The sequence below is a fragment of the Mesoplodon densirostris genome, chromosome 2, assembly GCF_025265405.1.
Source record: "Mesoplodon densirostris isolate mMesDen1 chromosome 2, mMesDen1 primary haplotype, whole genome shotgun sequence".
In the NCBI taxonomy this organism is placed as follows: Eukaryota; Metazoa; Chordata; class Mammalia; order Artiodactyla; family Ziphiidae; genus Mesoplodon; species Mesoplodon densirostris.
The window spans coordinates 69,038,586-69,054,419 of NC_082662.1; the positions used below are offsets into that span (position 1 = coordinate 69,038,586).

Genomic DNA, 15,834 nt, shown 5'->3' on the forward strand with positions numbered 1-15,834 from the left:
ATCAGAAACTATGATGACAAATTTATAGATGGACAGAATTTTTCAAACTTACATAAAGCTGATGAAATATCAGTATTGATCAAATATTGATCACTATTTTCAAATAGCTTTACAGTTTCATTCATTCCTTGAAAAGTGACATTTTTGGAAGTGACTGTCATAAGTTATAATATGAAAGCTGAGATTAATTTATATGAATCTAAAATTATATCCCAGTTGATAGTAAAGTAGCACATGACCTTCAAATAGTTTAATTTTCATTACTTGCCTTATAATTTGAATGAAAATAAATAAGCAGTATGTTATTTTTCACTAGACTTCAGTTTTAAAGTCTACAATTACAGAAAGCTCTATAAGAATTTAAAGCAATCTTCGTCAGTCCCTAGGCAGGGAGAGTACTGTGGATTTAGCCTTTTGATGAGTTTCCAGGAATTGATAACTCAATAGGCAAATTTTTAAAAAGAAAGTGTCAGAAATTTTCTACTTGATAGACATTTCAGTCAACCTTTAGCAAAGTTTAGCTATAATGAGGTAGGCATTACTAGAATAGAAAAACATAAAAATGCCAAAATAACTAGAGTAAAATAAGATGAACTATCACAAACGAGGACAAAAGAACTGAAAAATTGTCCAAATCCATGTCACAATGACAGAAGCTAGAATTGCAGCATCCAAGACAACATCTCAGAATGTAGAAAAGTGAGAAGAGGTTCTCAATTATACATATTTTTAAATATGACATTATAAGATTAAGAGACTGGACCATACAGATAAAAGGTTCTATAGGCAAACACTGCAAGTAATTACCTGCAGTGGTACTCAACCTGAGGTAGTACTGCCCTCCATGGGAGGGGAGGAATTCAGAAAAGGTGAGTGCATTGTTTGGTATGGTATCACAATGAATGAGTGAGGAGTACTAATGGCAACCAGTGTTTGGAAGGACCAGGGATGCCAAAAATCCTGTGATGCACAGACCAGTCTTGTACGATGAAAGAATGGTCCCATTCAAATGCCAAGAGTACCCCAAAGCAAAACAATGGACATACCAGGAACTACATGGACTGGTTATACTAGAAAAAAAAAATTACCTCTAGGATTAAAAAGGAACAACAAAGCATAGATGAAGAAAAATTTTGCAAGATAACCTTCCATGTTATAAGCCAAGGCCTGATGGGACACACTCCAGTACTTCTTTCCAGTAAACTGAATCTTTAATGGATACATAGCTCTATAGTGATCTTTTGGGCAGCTTGTGTGAATGAAAGAGAATAGGTTACACTATATCATCACCATGTACACTGCAGAGACGCATTAAAAAATATAGATTTTACAATCTACTAATCTTATTAAAATATTAAAGGATTTGTAAGAAGCCTTATAACTGAAACTGGGGGATCCAGGAAAAGCGTGGAATATGGATAAGAACACAGTGGGGAAAAAGTGGATAATATATCTCTGTCAAGAAAAAATATTCACTTGAGTATGTTAAAGTTTTTTAAAGCATACACCGGTTTGTGCCTTTGTTTACACCTAGCCTTTGCCTTAGTAAAGGGTCTTGAATTAATTAAGAAGGTAAAATTGTTTCATGATGTTGATACCCAGAATGAATCTCTCACATATCTTAAATCCCAGGAGAGCATCTACTAAAAAATCTCTAATCAAGATGTTTAAATCATGCATATTTATGCTTATTTAATATAGGAACAGGTTGAGATAGTAAGATAAGTTTAATTTCACAAATGAGAACAATAATCATCAGGACCAAGAACAGACAGACACATTGGAGGTTTAAATTCAGTTCGTACTTAGAGTTCACACCATATCTTTGTTGCTTTCATCGCACAGTGTAGTCAAGTATATAAAAGCAAAGCCTCCAGTGCTAAAATGCTCAGGTTCAAATCTTGGCTTTGCCACAGACTAGATATTTGATCATATACAAGCTGTCTCTTGTTCCTGTTGCCAACACTGTTATGGTTTTGTGCCTATGTTCACAAGGGATGTTGATCTGTGGTTTTCTTCTCTCATGATGTCTTTGGTATCAGGGTATACTAATCTCATAAAATAAGTTGGGAAGTGTTTTCTCCTCCTCAATTTTCTGAGACTCTGTAACATTTTTTACTTAAATGTTTGATAGAATTCTCCAGTGATGCCATGAGAGGCCAGACTTTTCTTTGTGGTAAAATTTTAATTTACAAATTTAATTGCTTAACTTGATAAAAGTCTATTTAGCTTTTCTATTTCTTTTTGAATCAGTTTTAACATTTGAATTTTTCTAGGAATTTGTCCATTTCATCTAAGTTGTCTAAGTTGTTGAATAAAGGTCTTCATAACCTTTACTCATAATCCTTTTGATTTCTGAAAGGGTTTTAATGATGCCCCTTCTTCATTCTTGATTTTGGTAATTTTTTTCTTCTATAATCTTGGTCAGTCTAACTAAATGTGTTAGTTTAGGGGAAAAGGCGGAGGGGAACCTCACTTTTTCCATTTGCTTATTTTGAGCTTTGTCTTTCATAATGAAGACACTCCCCAAAAGTTTAAGGATCCTTGGTTGTATCTTCATAGTTAAGAGTGAGAAAATAAAACACTGATCATAAGATCTTTATGTATTAACAGCACTTATCAACCACTGGGCTTACCAGTGGGGTGAACAGACTGGGACTTGGCCATTAAATTGGGGTCCTGCAAATGTCAAAATGGCACAATATTTTTCTATTGGACTAGTATCCTCAGGGGGGAATTCTCCAGTCTTCTGCCTGATAGAATATAAGCCTGGATGCCAGTGTTTTGAGAACTAAACAGAAGAAGGACACTGGGAGTTCTCTTTGCACGCAACCTTTGAGGTGCCTGGTGCCTGCTTTCCCAAGGTTCTGCAGTACAAATGGCTTTTTCTTATAGATCTCCCCCATGATGGAAGTTAGGGTGCAGCTTGTCCACCCTGCCAAGTTGGTTACCATTTGTTCAACTACTTTTCTTCTTCCAACTTTTGGTGCCTCTCATCTGTTATTCTCTCCTCTTCCATTTTCTTTGTCTTATGGGATTTATATATTTTTATGTCTTTACTGTCACTTTAGTAGGGCTTTTCAGGAAGGAGAATAAATGTGTATTCAATCAGTCATGTCTAAATAGTTCATAAACGTATTTACAAATTTTGGTACAAATTACCACACTGTCCTCACTTTGTACTAATTTACACTCCTCTCCAGCAGTGTATGTGCTTTGTTGTTACTCAGTATTACTACTTCTCATATCTTTGCTAATCTAAGAGATTTTTTAAAATGGTACTTTACGGTTGAAATGAATAATTCTTAAATCATTAATAAATATTAACATGTTTTCATCAGTTTATTAACCATCTTTATTTCAACTTTTGAGGCATGTCTGTATACGTTCTTTGCTCCTTTTCCATTGGAGAGTTAAGTTTTTTCCTTATCTCTTTGTAAAAGCTCTTTATATGTAAAGATGTTAATTCTGTGAGGAAAATAGTTTTCTACTTTGATATTTGCCTTTTTGTTTTGATGTACATAAGTTTTACATTTTTACAAAGTAAAATATATCAATTTTCCTTGAAGTTTTTGCCATTATTTTCATGCTTAGAAATTCCTTTCCAACAAATATTTACCAATATATAGTTTTGATATTTTCTATTTTTTGCATTGATCTATAATCCAATTAGAATTTACTTTTTCCACATGTTATAAAGCAAGAATCAAGTCTTCCCTGCCCCCTGCAAATACTTAATTAATTGTCCCAGCATTATTTATTGAATAATCCTTTAATTTCTCACTGATCTGTGATGTGATCTTTATCATTTATATAATCCATATACATACTGGGGTTTCTAGGCTAGCTAGGTGATTTGTACTATCTATTCTGCACATAAGACTTACCTATATTTTTGTATCAGTGACACTTTGTATATCTAAACAGTACAAGCCTAAACATTTTAATATCTGCCAGAGCTAACTAAAATTGATTCTTGACACAAAATTTTAAAAAATAAAACATGCCTAACTAGATGACACTAAAGAAAAACTGTTAATGACAAATTATACATTCATTACTGACCTTTTCATTTTTCAGTGCATTTCTAAAATATTTTAGTTTTTAAAAAGGAAGTTTAAGTAACATCTGTATTTGAGACTAATATACTACTCTTAACTACATACTAATTTCTTTTTTTAAAAGACTTGTGTCTGGTTATTTTTTTAAATCCCTAGTTGTCACCATTTTATAATTCAATAAACTCTACATGGTGCTTATCAACTTTTTATGTTTACAAATTAAAGTAAAATGAGCATACTAATTAAAAAAAAGAAAGGGAAAAGTTTTCTGACCCATCTGCATGCAATTCTTTTCACAAAGAAGAAAAAATACCAACTTACCACAAAAGACCACAGTATAGTCACATATTTCAAATCTTAAAGAGTAAATTTAAGCTATTTTTTTAAAGTGGCTTCATTTAAAAATTAACATGTCTGAAGTAAGCGTAAAATTACTTATATGGGAAAATAATACACTTCTCTCTGTACCTGTCTCAGTAAGATAGTTCTGTACCTGCCGTCCCAGTAAACAGATTAAGAGAAAAAATAACCACCTTTAAAGAAAAATTATCAATATAAGCATGTAAGGTTAACCGAATCACTTTCTTTTGCATGTATTTTTCTATTTCTTTGTAACATTCTACGTCCTAACTTGATGAATCCTTAAAAGGAATAGTTGTATTTTCATGTGAAGTGATGCTCGCTTCATCAGTAGCTGCAAGTTACGCCTTTCCATGCAGTTTATGCTTTTGCTGTGTTGCTGCAAGACCACTAGGTTGCCTGAATTGTTAGTATAATGAACCCTACGATCTGCACACCTCCTCCAAGATGTTTAATAAACGCCACCACTGTTGGCTATGAAAGGAACCTGAGTATCATAAACAGGTCTGCCACAAGCTCTTTTTGACCTTTAGAGAACTCTTAACTCTCTTTTCTTCTTAGTCAGCATGCCAGATCCCTGAAGTCAACAAACGTCTCCATATTTATCCAATGTGTACTATGTATCAGACACTGTACTTAATTCACTTTCCAATGAAAATACTAACAACATTCATCAACATGTGGGAAGAATTCATATAACTTTAGCTTATGAGAACGAAATAGAGGAAAATGGGGGAAAGGGACAAGAAAGAAAAGTGAGAAAGTCAGAAGACAGAAGAGGATAGAGAATAGAGGAAATGGATAGAGAAGGAATGACAGCAAATGAGAAGCTGGCCTTTCTCATTAAGTACTCTGTTCTCTTCCTCTAACATTACTAGAGCTATGCAACCATGTGAAGAGATGGTGTGTAAAATATTAACAGATGTGCTGTGCACATGGCCAACTCAGCAATTATCAGACGAGGTAGATGCCAATCCAAAACTATACAATATAACAGTATATCTCAGTGGAGGAACACCATGAATCTCTCAGTGCCATGAAGCCATGTCAACTACCCACTACTATCTAAGCTGTGATTCCATCATCCCAGGAAGGAGTGGAAGAGGGAGAAAATACTAGGTGTAAGTGATGACATTTTCTACCATTAGGCAGAAAGAGGAGGAGGGATAAGAGGTTAGTTGATTAAAAAAAAAAGTGCAATTATAAGAAAATATGGAAAAACATGTATTTGCTCTACTGATTTGTGGCTTCTGAAAATCGTACGCACTATATATATATCAACTGTGCTGAGGGGCATTCACATCGTTTCCAATTTGTTGTGGCTACAAGTAACGCTGCTATAAATTATCATTGCACTGAGATTCTTATATGTTAGTACTTTTATTTATATATTAACACTATGGGCTATATTCTCACAAGTGGAACCACTGGGTTGAAGGCTATATATATTAAATGTGAGTAGATGTTGCAAGATGGCCTTTTAAAAAGGTAGGAATAATTCAGATATCTACCAACAAGGTATACAAGTATCTTTCTCCTAGCATCTCTGCCAGAAATGGGTGATTTGAATTTTTAAAATATCTTGATTGAAATATAATTCATATACTATAAAATTCATCCTTTTAAAGTGTACAGTTCAATGGTTTTAGTATATTCACAGAGCTACACAATGATCACCACCAAGTTTAGAACATTTTTATCACTCAAAAAAAAGAAACCCTATACCCATTTAGAAGTCATTCCTCATTCTCCCACCTCATCCTAGTCTTAGACAACCACTAATCTACTTTCTGTCTCTGTAGATTTGCCTATTCTGGACATTTCACACGAATTGAACCATACAATGTGTGGTCTTTTATGACAGACTTTAACTTGACACACTGGTTGTTTTCAAGGTTCACCCATGTTGTAGTATGTATCGGTACTTCATTTCCTTTTATCACTGAATAATGGTCCACTGTATGGATGTACTATATTTTATTCATCCATTAATTGATGGATACTCGTGTTGTTTCCAATTATTGGCTATTATGAATAATGTTGTGATGATCATTCATGTACAAGTTTCTATGTGGATGCATGTTTTTATATACTTAGGTTGGAATCAATGGGTCACATGGTAAATCTATGTTTAACCTTTTGAGGAACTGCCAAACTGTTTTCCAAAGTGTGATTTTAATTTCTGCCAATTTGAAGGGCATATAATAATTTTACTGAATTGGTAATGTGCACTTCCTTATTGAGTTTTAGGCTTTCTTTTCATTCATTGGCCATTTAAGTTTGCTTTTTTCTGAACTGCTTTTCATCTCTTTGTTTTTCTTTTTCTGAACTGTTTTTCATCTCTTTTTTTTTTTTGAGTTGTTTTTTATAAACTTCTAAGAATTCTGCGTATATTTTATATATTAACCAATTTACTATTGTTTCTTTGTAAAGATTTTGTCTTGATTCTAATATTAGTCTTTTAACGTTGTGGTATCTTGTGTTATATAAAATATTGAATTTTTATGGTGCTGAACATATCTTCTGCATTTGTGTGTTCTTTAAGAAGTTTTTCCCTACTTCTAGATTAAAAATGAAGTTGCCTAAACTTTCTTCTAAATATTTTATTTATTTATTTTACTTTATGTCTTCACACAAAATTTACTTTGTATTACATAGTATGAAATAGAAGTTTAACTGTTTTCCTACTGAAATACATATCATTTTAATCATATATCTAATGATCAAACGTAATAAATTTTTTTCTCTGGATTCTCTGTTCTAGTGTTTTTCAAGCCACGGATCAGGACTATTTGTTGCTTTTGAAATCAATTTAGTATGTTTTATTTGCCATTTAAAAATAGAAAAAGAAAATAGTGTGCATCATATGTAATAAGGGCAAATGTTTCATAATACTTTTATTACTGATTTTTAACATACACATACAAACACATATATCAAGGGTCATTATGTATGTAAAATGTATTTCTTATTGTCAATTATAATAAATAAAGTTTGAAATCCACCCTTTCATTGTGTTCCATTAATCCATTTGTCTATTCCTTTGTCCATACATAACTATGTATTTCTAGTGGCTGTGTTTTCTCTCTTTTTATATACCTTCTTTGGCTATTACTGGATATTTGTTCTTCCACATGAACTATGTGGTCATTTTTTTTTCTAACATTAAAAAAAAACCTTGCTTCTATTCTAATTAGAACTGCTAATTTGGGAGAAATGATACTTTTATGATATTAAGTTCCCTGCCCCATCAAATATTTGGTATAACTTTCTGCTTATGAAACACAGTATGTTTCCACAATTCTTACACTACAGGGCCTATGGTTTACTTGATAAATTTACTCCTAAGTATTTTATAGTTCCTTTCATTGTGAAAGAAAAATTTTCCCATCTTGGGACTCCCCTGGTGGCCCAGTGGTTAAGAATCTGCCTGCCAATGCAGAGGACACAGGTTCAAGCCCTGGTCCGGGAAGATCCCACATGCCGCAGAGCACCTAAGCCCCTGTGCAACAACTACTGAGCCTGCGCTCTACAGTCCGCAAGCCACAACTACTAAGTCTGCATGCCACAACTACTGAAGCCCACGCGCCTAGAGCCTGCGCTCCTCAACAAGAGAAGCCACCGCAATGAGAAGCCAGCACACCGCAATGAAGAATAGCCCCTGCTCACCGCAGCTAGAGAAAGCCCACGCACAGCAACGAAGACCCAACACAGCCATAAATAAATAAATAAATAAATAAATAAATAAATAAATTTAAAAGAAGAACATTTTTCCCATTTCCATCCTGTGTAGTTATTGCATATATAGAGAAGCTACCAGTTTTATTCATCTTATATCTGGCTATCTCACCAGATTCTCTTATTAATTCTACTGTTTGTAACTTGAGTGCCTTGGGTTTCCTAGATGTGCAATCATGTTGCTAGGACCCCCCCAAAAAAGGTAAATAATTTGGCAATATGAAATGGTAATGCTGAAATCTTGCCTACCTCCTCATTGTAAAATGTAGTTTAAGTAACATACACAAGAAATTAATTACTCAAATGACTGAGATACATTCCTCTCTCTCTGCTATTTCTCAAGTTGCTCCTCATGTTACAGCCCCTGTCCCTGTTCCTTCTCTCCTTCAGCTCCTAAACTGTGCCACCAGTGAGAGGCCCCAGCTTCTGATGGCTGGGTAGTAGGGAAAAGAGATAATCTGGCTCTCACTATACCATTAAATATATATATATATCCATCCATTCAGATATATACATACATGGCACAAGGCTAGATGCTGAAAAGAATATCAAGAAATCAAGGACATCCAGAAAGACAATCAAATATAAGATATCTATAAGACATGTGAATAAATAACATTATTTCAAATAAAAATGACACATGCTCCAAAACAGGTATAGGTAAAGTATGATTCAAGATTAGAAGAAAAAATAGTTACTTATAGTATAAAAACATACTATTATTATAGGTGGAGCTTAGATATATACTACAATAATGCTGTCATTTAAATATATTACATATTTAAAAGTTTTGTGGGATTGGCTGAACCTAATTATTACCTGTATTATTACTATTCTCTTAGGGGAAAAACCACTTTCAAATAATCCACTTATAAGTAAATTTCTAGCAACATAACTCATGTTTCTTAAACATCACTTGGACAGACAATGGTAACAGTTCCAAAGTTGTAGTACTGTCAATAAAGGGATATAACAAGAAGAACAGATTATAAGAGTCTGATTTAACAATGATCTTTCCTGATTACCTCCTGAGAACAAAATTAATTTTATTCAATAAAAAGAAAAAGAAAAGAAATTCCTATAATGTATCTTAAAATTAAAATTTTATAAATTCAGTTACTACAAAAATTTCATTATAATGTTTAATAATTCAGTGTTAAAATTAACATAGTTTCTTATAATGCCAAGAATATCATCATAAAAATTTTCACCAGGGTCAAAGATTTTCATCTTTGAATTTATACAGTATATAATTGCAAAATGCAGCTCTTACATAAACCATAGTTTATTGGTTCAGTCAAGCTGTAAAAATATGACTGACATTTCATCTGGTCAACCATCTTAAAGGTTAACTCTTGTTTCCTATTTCAGATTTTATTCTAGGTGAACTGTTCTGGGCAGATTCTATTTACCTATTCTGAACAAACCACAAACTGTTTCACTACTCACTCTGACTATTAAGAACATACTGGCTTGCTGCCTGCTCTGCTGTTTAATTCATTCATGCTGAGAGTCAGGCATGAAGACAGAATTTTAAATGTGACATTTGCAGGCTGTTAGGTCATTTAAGCTCTGACAACACCAGGGAATTCCTGACATATAACTGGACCTGATTACCAACCACAGATAGGCTACCAAAAGGGGCAAATTTCTGACCATTTTTGGTAATTTCTCATAGAATTTTAATATTCAATTTTAATGTCAATGAAAAGATCTATATAGCCAACATTTTGAAGTAAAAGCCTGTTTCTTTTAATAAACTCAACCTGGAACTTCTTCTAATCAATCCATATCTGCTAAATAAAAATTATTTTGATTGGCAAAGACATAAGGAAAAACTCATAATAATAATTAACGTTCATGAAAATTCTGACAAATTCTGACATTTAAGGGCTTTTAATATTTCCCATAATCTATAGCCTCCGAAGAATATGGTAAGTCTAAAGGCCATAACTCTCATCAACAGATCACTTTTAAATTTCTTCGATTCTAGTCCAGCAGGGCAGACTTTATATGCTGTCAAAATTACAGTACCAAATCTAAGTTTAAAAACTTAGCACACTGCCTTCTTTAAGATTACAGTTATGTAAAAGGGATGATAGAGTCATTAAAATTGGAAATGAAAAAATTACCCACATGACATTTAGAATTATACTTTACAAGAGTTGATAATGGAGTGGGGCAGAGGAAGTAGGGAGAGACTCCTTTTTCATTTTAGCTACTCAAAAAAATTATACCAAATGATATTTTTTCAACTTTTTCTTTGTCACTAACAAGTACCATATACAATGGTGCAAAGGAGCGTTCTCTGAAATTAACACTTGCTGTTAAGTAATGCGCAAAAGATAATTCTGATTCTACCCTGTATTTTATATAAGCAAGAATTCTACTGTTACACAGCAAGTAGCCTTTTAATATTGTGCTTTGAATGAGATTTCCAACTGTAATAGGTGGAGTCTAAATAGGGCTAGACGGCCTGGAATGCCTTTCAGCTATAGCACACTGATTCTGAAAAACCTAACAAAAGCAATTACTTTTCAGAAATTAAAATTATTGTTTCTTTCAAAAGAACAAAATGGAAAGCAAACCTGGTGTATTATCTGAGCTACAGGAAGTTGTTCAGCGTACTTCAGAGGTTCCATTAGTTCCTCATCCATCAGGTATTTCTTATTCCTGGAAAAATATTAACAAACACAAAGCCAAGGTAAATATTATTTTTAAATATGCCAAATGTTTAAATATGCCAAATATGAAATATATTAAAAATATATATCAATATGAGATTCTGAAATAAGCAGTATTTGTCAATAATCTATGAAAAAACACCTAATGACAATTTTTAAATGACATAACCATGAATACATTCAGATTGCATTTAATTACTATTTAATAAGAGTAGCTAACATCACCTAATAGTCTCAGATCCTGTTTTTCACTCTGAGACTTAAAAATGTTTAAGAACTCCATGTTCACTGCATATGCTTTTCATCATAGTATTTAAATAAAGGTCTTCAAAACCTGGCTCCAACCATTCAAGCCTCATCTCCAGCAACTCCTTCTCTACGTCCAAGTCAATAGTTTCAGCCATTCCAACTAGTGGTCACCTGCCCGTGGGCTTGGCATCCCCATGATTCTGAGTTTCTCCACTGTGTTTCCTGTTTGGACCAACCACAACTCCTTCTTTCTTTACTCTTCTTTCAAATATAATAATTTATTTAGATGCATCTAGGTACATTTTTTACCTACTTGAAGACAAAAATTATGTCTTACTCTTCTTTGTATATCCAATGTTTACCATATTATACTCAATAAATGTTTGCTGAATGGATGTATGAATAAAGCAAAGACAACAATAACTCTCTGAGAGGTTATTCTACATGGAAAATATTTTCCTTAATATCTATATTTACAATGAGATGCAGAGTTGATACAACACATACCCAACAGGGTATAAAACAGTAAAGTGCAGAGTAGGAATAAAAAATAAAATATCCCCAAATGAAGAGAATTAGAAAAAATAATCTGAAAAAAAGTATTGACCCTTTTCAAAATAGCAAATAAACATTAGATCCATTAGATTACAAAACAGTAAGACCAAAACACATTTAAACTTTCACTTACCTTTTATTCCTGTAAACTACACATCACCTTATCAGCTTAAAATCAAATTTAAAAATTGAAACATTGAATTATCTTGAAAAATAATAAAACAAGACTAGTATAAGTCTCCAGGGCTGTAGTTAAGAAATCTGATGATGAGAAATATGGAATCTCTCCCAGTAAAAAGGCAGATATACAAATAAGGACAAAATTTTGTACCTAAGAGCTTAAGAAACCTCTTAGCTAGGTAAAAGTTTGTGCATACTTTACAGATTAGCAAAAAAATAATTAATTTGGGGGAACTTTGAAGACTTTCACTAATGATGAAAAAAACTGTCTTAAAACACTGCTTTATAGAGAAAGAAAGTAGAACAGCAGTTTCCAGGGGCAAAGGAGGAGAGAAAGGGGAATTACTGTTTAATGGGTAGAATTTCAGTATTAAAAGGTGATAAAAATTCTGGAGATACTTGGTGGGGATGGTTACAGGATAATGTTAACATATTTAATGCCACTGAACTGTATACTTTAAAATGGTTTAAATGGTCAATTTTATGTTTTGTATATGCTGTGGGCTGAACTGTGTCCCCTTAAAATTCATACGTTGAAGCCCTAATGTTGAGTACCTCAGAATGTGACTGTAATTGGAGACAGGATCTTTAAAAAGATGATTAAGGTTAAATGAGGCCATTAGGGTAGGTCCTAACCCAATATGACAGTGTCCTTACAAGAAACTAGGATGCAGAGAAAGACAAAGTAAAGACCATGTGAAGACACCAGGAGAAGATTTGACCATCTATAAGTCAACAAGAGAGGCCTTATAAGAAAACAATCCTGCCAGCACCTTGATCTTGGACTTCTAGATTCCGTAATTGTGAGGAAATAAATTTCTGTTGCTTAAGCCACTCAGTCTGTGCTACTTTGTTACGGCAGCCCTGGCAAACTAATACAGTATATATAACCACAATTAAAAATAAAATAAATATTCATTGACCAAAAAACCCACATTATTTTTAAATATTTCACAAAGTACATTTTAAAAGTCTCTCTATATTTTTAGGTATATAAAACATATACAAAGCAACAACAGGAAAATAGATATATTGAATATTATCAAAATTTAAAATTTCTGTGCTTCAAAGGACACTACCAAGAAAGTGAAAAAAAACAAAAAATGGGAGAAAATTTTTGTAAATCATATATTTGAAAAGATTTGTATCAAAAATATATTACAGGAACCTAATGAAATTTAAAAGTTTTTGCACAGCAAAGGAAACCATAAACAAGACCAAAAGACAACCCTCAGAATGGGAGAAAATATTTGCAAATGAAGCAACTGACAAAGGATTAATCTCCAAAATTTTCAAGCAGCTCATGCAGCTCAATATTAAAAAAACAAAAAACCCAATCCAAAAATGGGCAGAAGACCTAAATACACATTTCTCCAAAGAAGATATACAGATTGCCAACAAACACATGAAAGCATGCTCAACATCACTAATCATTAGAGAAATGCAAATCAAAATTACAATGAGGTACCACCTCACACCAGTAAGAATGGCCATCCTCAAAAAATCTACAAACACTAAATGCTGGAGAAGGTTGGAGAAAAGGGAACCCTCTTGCACTGTTGGTGGGAATGTAAATTGATACAGCCATTATGGAGAACAGTATGGAGGTTCCTTAAAAAACTACAAATAGAACTACCATATGACCCAGCAATCCCACTACTGAGCATATAACCTGAGAAAACCATAATTCAAAAAGAGTCATGTACCACAGTTTCATTGCAGCTCTATTTACAATAGCCAGGACATGGAAGCTACCTAAGTGTCCTTCAACAGACGAATGGATAAAGAAGATGTGGCACATATATACAATGGAATATTACTCAGCCATAAAAAGAAATGAAATTGAGTTATTTGTAGTGAGGTGGATGGACCTAGAGTCTGTCATACAGAGTGAAGTAAGTCAGAAAGAGAAAAACAAATACTGTATGCTAACACATATATATGGAATCTAAAAAAAAAAAAACAAACACAAGGTTCTGAAGAACCTAGGGGCAGGACAGGAATAAAGACGCAGACGTAGAGAATGGACTTGAGGACACAGGGAGGGGGAACAGTAAGCTGGGACAAAGTGAGAGAGTGGCATGGACATATATAACACTACCAAATGTAAAATAGATAGCTAGTGGGAAGCAGCCACATAGCACAGGGAAATCAGCTTGGTGCTTTGTGACCACCTAGAGGGGTGGGATAGGGAGGGTGGGAGGGAGACGCAAGAGGGAGGAGATATGGGGATATATGCATATGTATAGCTGACTGACTTTGTTATAAAGCAGAAACTAACACACCATTGTAAAGCAATTATACTCCAATAAAGATGTTAAAATATATACATGTATATATTACAACTCAATAATAAAATGAAGAATAATTCAATTAAAAAATCTTTCTTCCTCATCAAGGATATTTCTAAGTGAAACTGGCATATTTGAGATTATTTATTTTTTACTGTGTGTCTGTGAGGGGAAAGAATACAATGACTACTCAGTACACTTTGGTGCTACTGCCTTAATTAAGGAAGCAGAAGTTTCCATAAATATCAGCTGAAGGTTAAATCACTGAAGTAATTCTAAGAGTAAATAGAAATATGAAAAACTCTTCTAAAAATATAAAGTAATGACATATACAATGGAATTCATTTTACTGACAAAATGTCTCTCAATCAATATAAAAGATACAAAAATATTAGAAAACTAGCAATTTGTTTTGATGTTTCTAAAATGCCAAGTAGTTGTTACAAAAAAATTCAAACATTCATTTTCCTCATTTTCTTTTGTTTTATTTTTTCTGAACCATTTAAAAGTAAGCTGCAGATATCATGACAGTTCACATCTAAACACTTCAGTATGCATCAACCAAGAATAGGTTTGAAATTTTTCTTTTCTTTTTTTGGTCACGTGCAGCTTGAGGGATCTTAGTTCCCCAAAAAGGGACCAAACCCGGCCCCAGCAGTGAAAGTGCTGAGTCCTAACCACTGGACCGCTAGGGAATTTCTTTGAAAATTTTCTAAACAACTGCAAGACTTTTTTTTTTTTTTTTTTTTTTTTTTTTTTGCGGTACGTGGGCCTCTCACTGTTGTGGCCTCTCCCATTGCAGAGCACAGGCTCCGGACGTGCAGGCTCATCAGCCATGGCTCACAGGCCCAGCCACTCCGCGGCATATGGGATCTTCCTGGACCGGGGCACGAACCCGTGTCCCCTGCATCGGCTGGCGGACTCTCAACCACTGCGCCACCAGGGAAGCCTGACTTTTTTTTTTTTTAAACATCTTTATTGGAGTATAATTGCTTTACAATGGTGTGTTAGTTTCTGCTTTATAACAAAGTGAATCAGCTATACATATACATATATCCCCATCTCTTCCCTCTTGCATCTCCCTCCCTCCCACCCTCCCTATCCACTCCTCTAGGCAGTCATAAAGCACCGAGCTGATCTCCCTGTGCTATACAGCTGCTTCCCACTAGCTATTGGTTTTACATTTGGTAGTGTATATATGTCCATGCCACTCTCTCACTTTGCCCCAGCTTACTGTTCCCCCTCCCCATGTCCTCAAGTCCATTCTCTAGGAGGTCTGCGTCTTTATTCCTGTCCTGCCCCTAGGTTCTTCATGTTTTTGTTTGGTTGGTTGGTTGGTTTTAGATTCCATATATATGTGTTAGCATACAGGATATGTTTTTCTCTTTCTGACTTACTTCACTCCATATAACAGACTCTAGGTTCATCCACCTCACCACACATAACTCAATTTCGTTTCTTTTTATGGCTGAGTAATATTCCATTGTATATATGTGCCACATCTTCTTTATCCATTCATCTGTCGATGGACACTTAGTTTGCTTCCATGTCTTGGCAATTGTAAATAGATCTGCAATGAACATTGTGGTACGTGACTCTTTTTGAATTATGGTTTCCTCAGGGTATATTCCCACTAATGGGGTTGCTGGGTCATATAGTAGTTCTATTTTTAGCTTTTTAAGGAGCCTCCATACTGTTCTCCACAGTGGCTGTATC

At 34.0% G+C, this 15,834-nt stretch overlaps 1 protein-coding gene across 3 annotated transcripts in view; it reads right to left on the reverse strand.

The window, feature by feature from the left end:
• Positions 1 to 15,834, reverse strand: part of PIGK (phosphatidylinositol glycan anchor biosynthesis class K) — a 150,204-nt gene that overhangs the window by 27,636 nt on the left and 106,734 nt on the right. For all 3 annotated transcript variants that reach the window (XM_060084670.1, XM_060084662.1, XM_060084655.1), the window contains exon 10: positions 10,748 to 10,832. In XM_060084670.1, the coding sequence (XP_059940653.1) occupies positions 10,748 to 10,832 (85 nt within the window). The remainder of the gene's footprint in view (positions 1 to 10,747; positions 10,833 to 15,834) is intronic.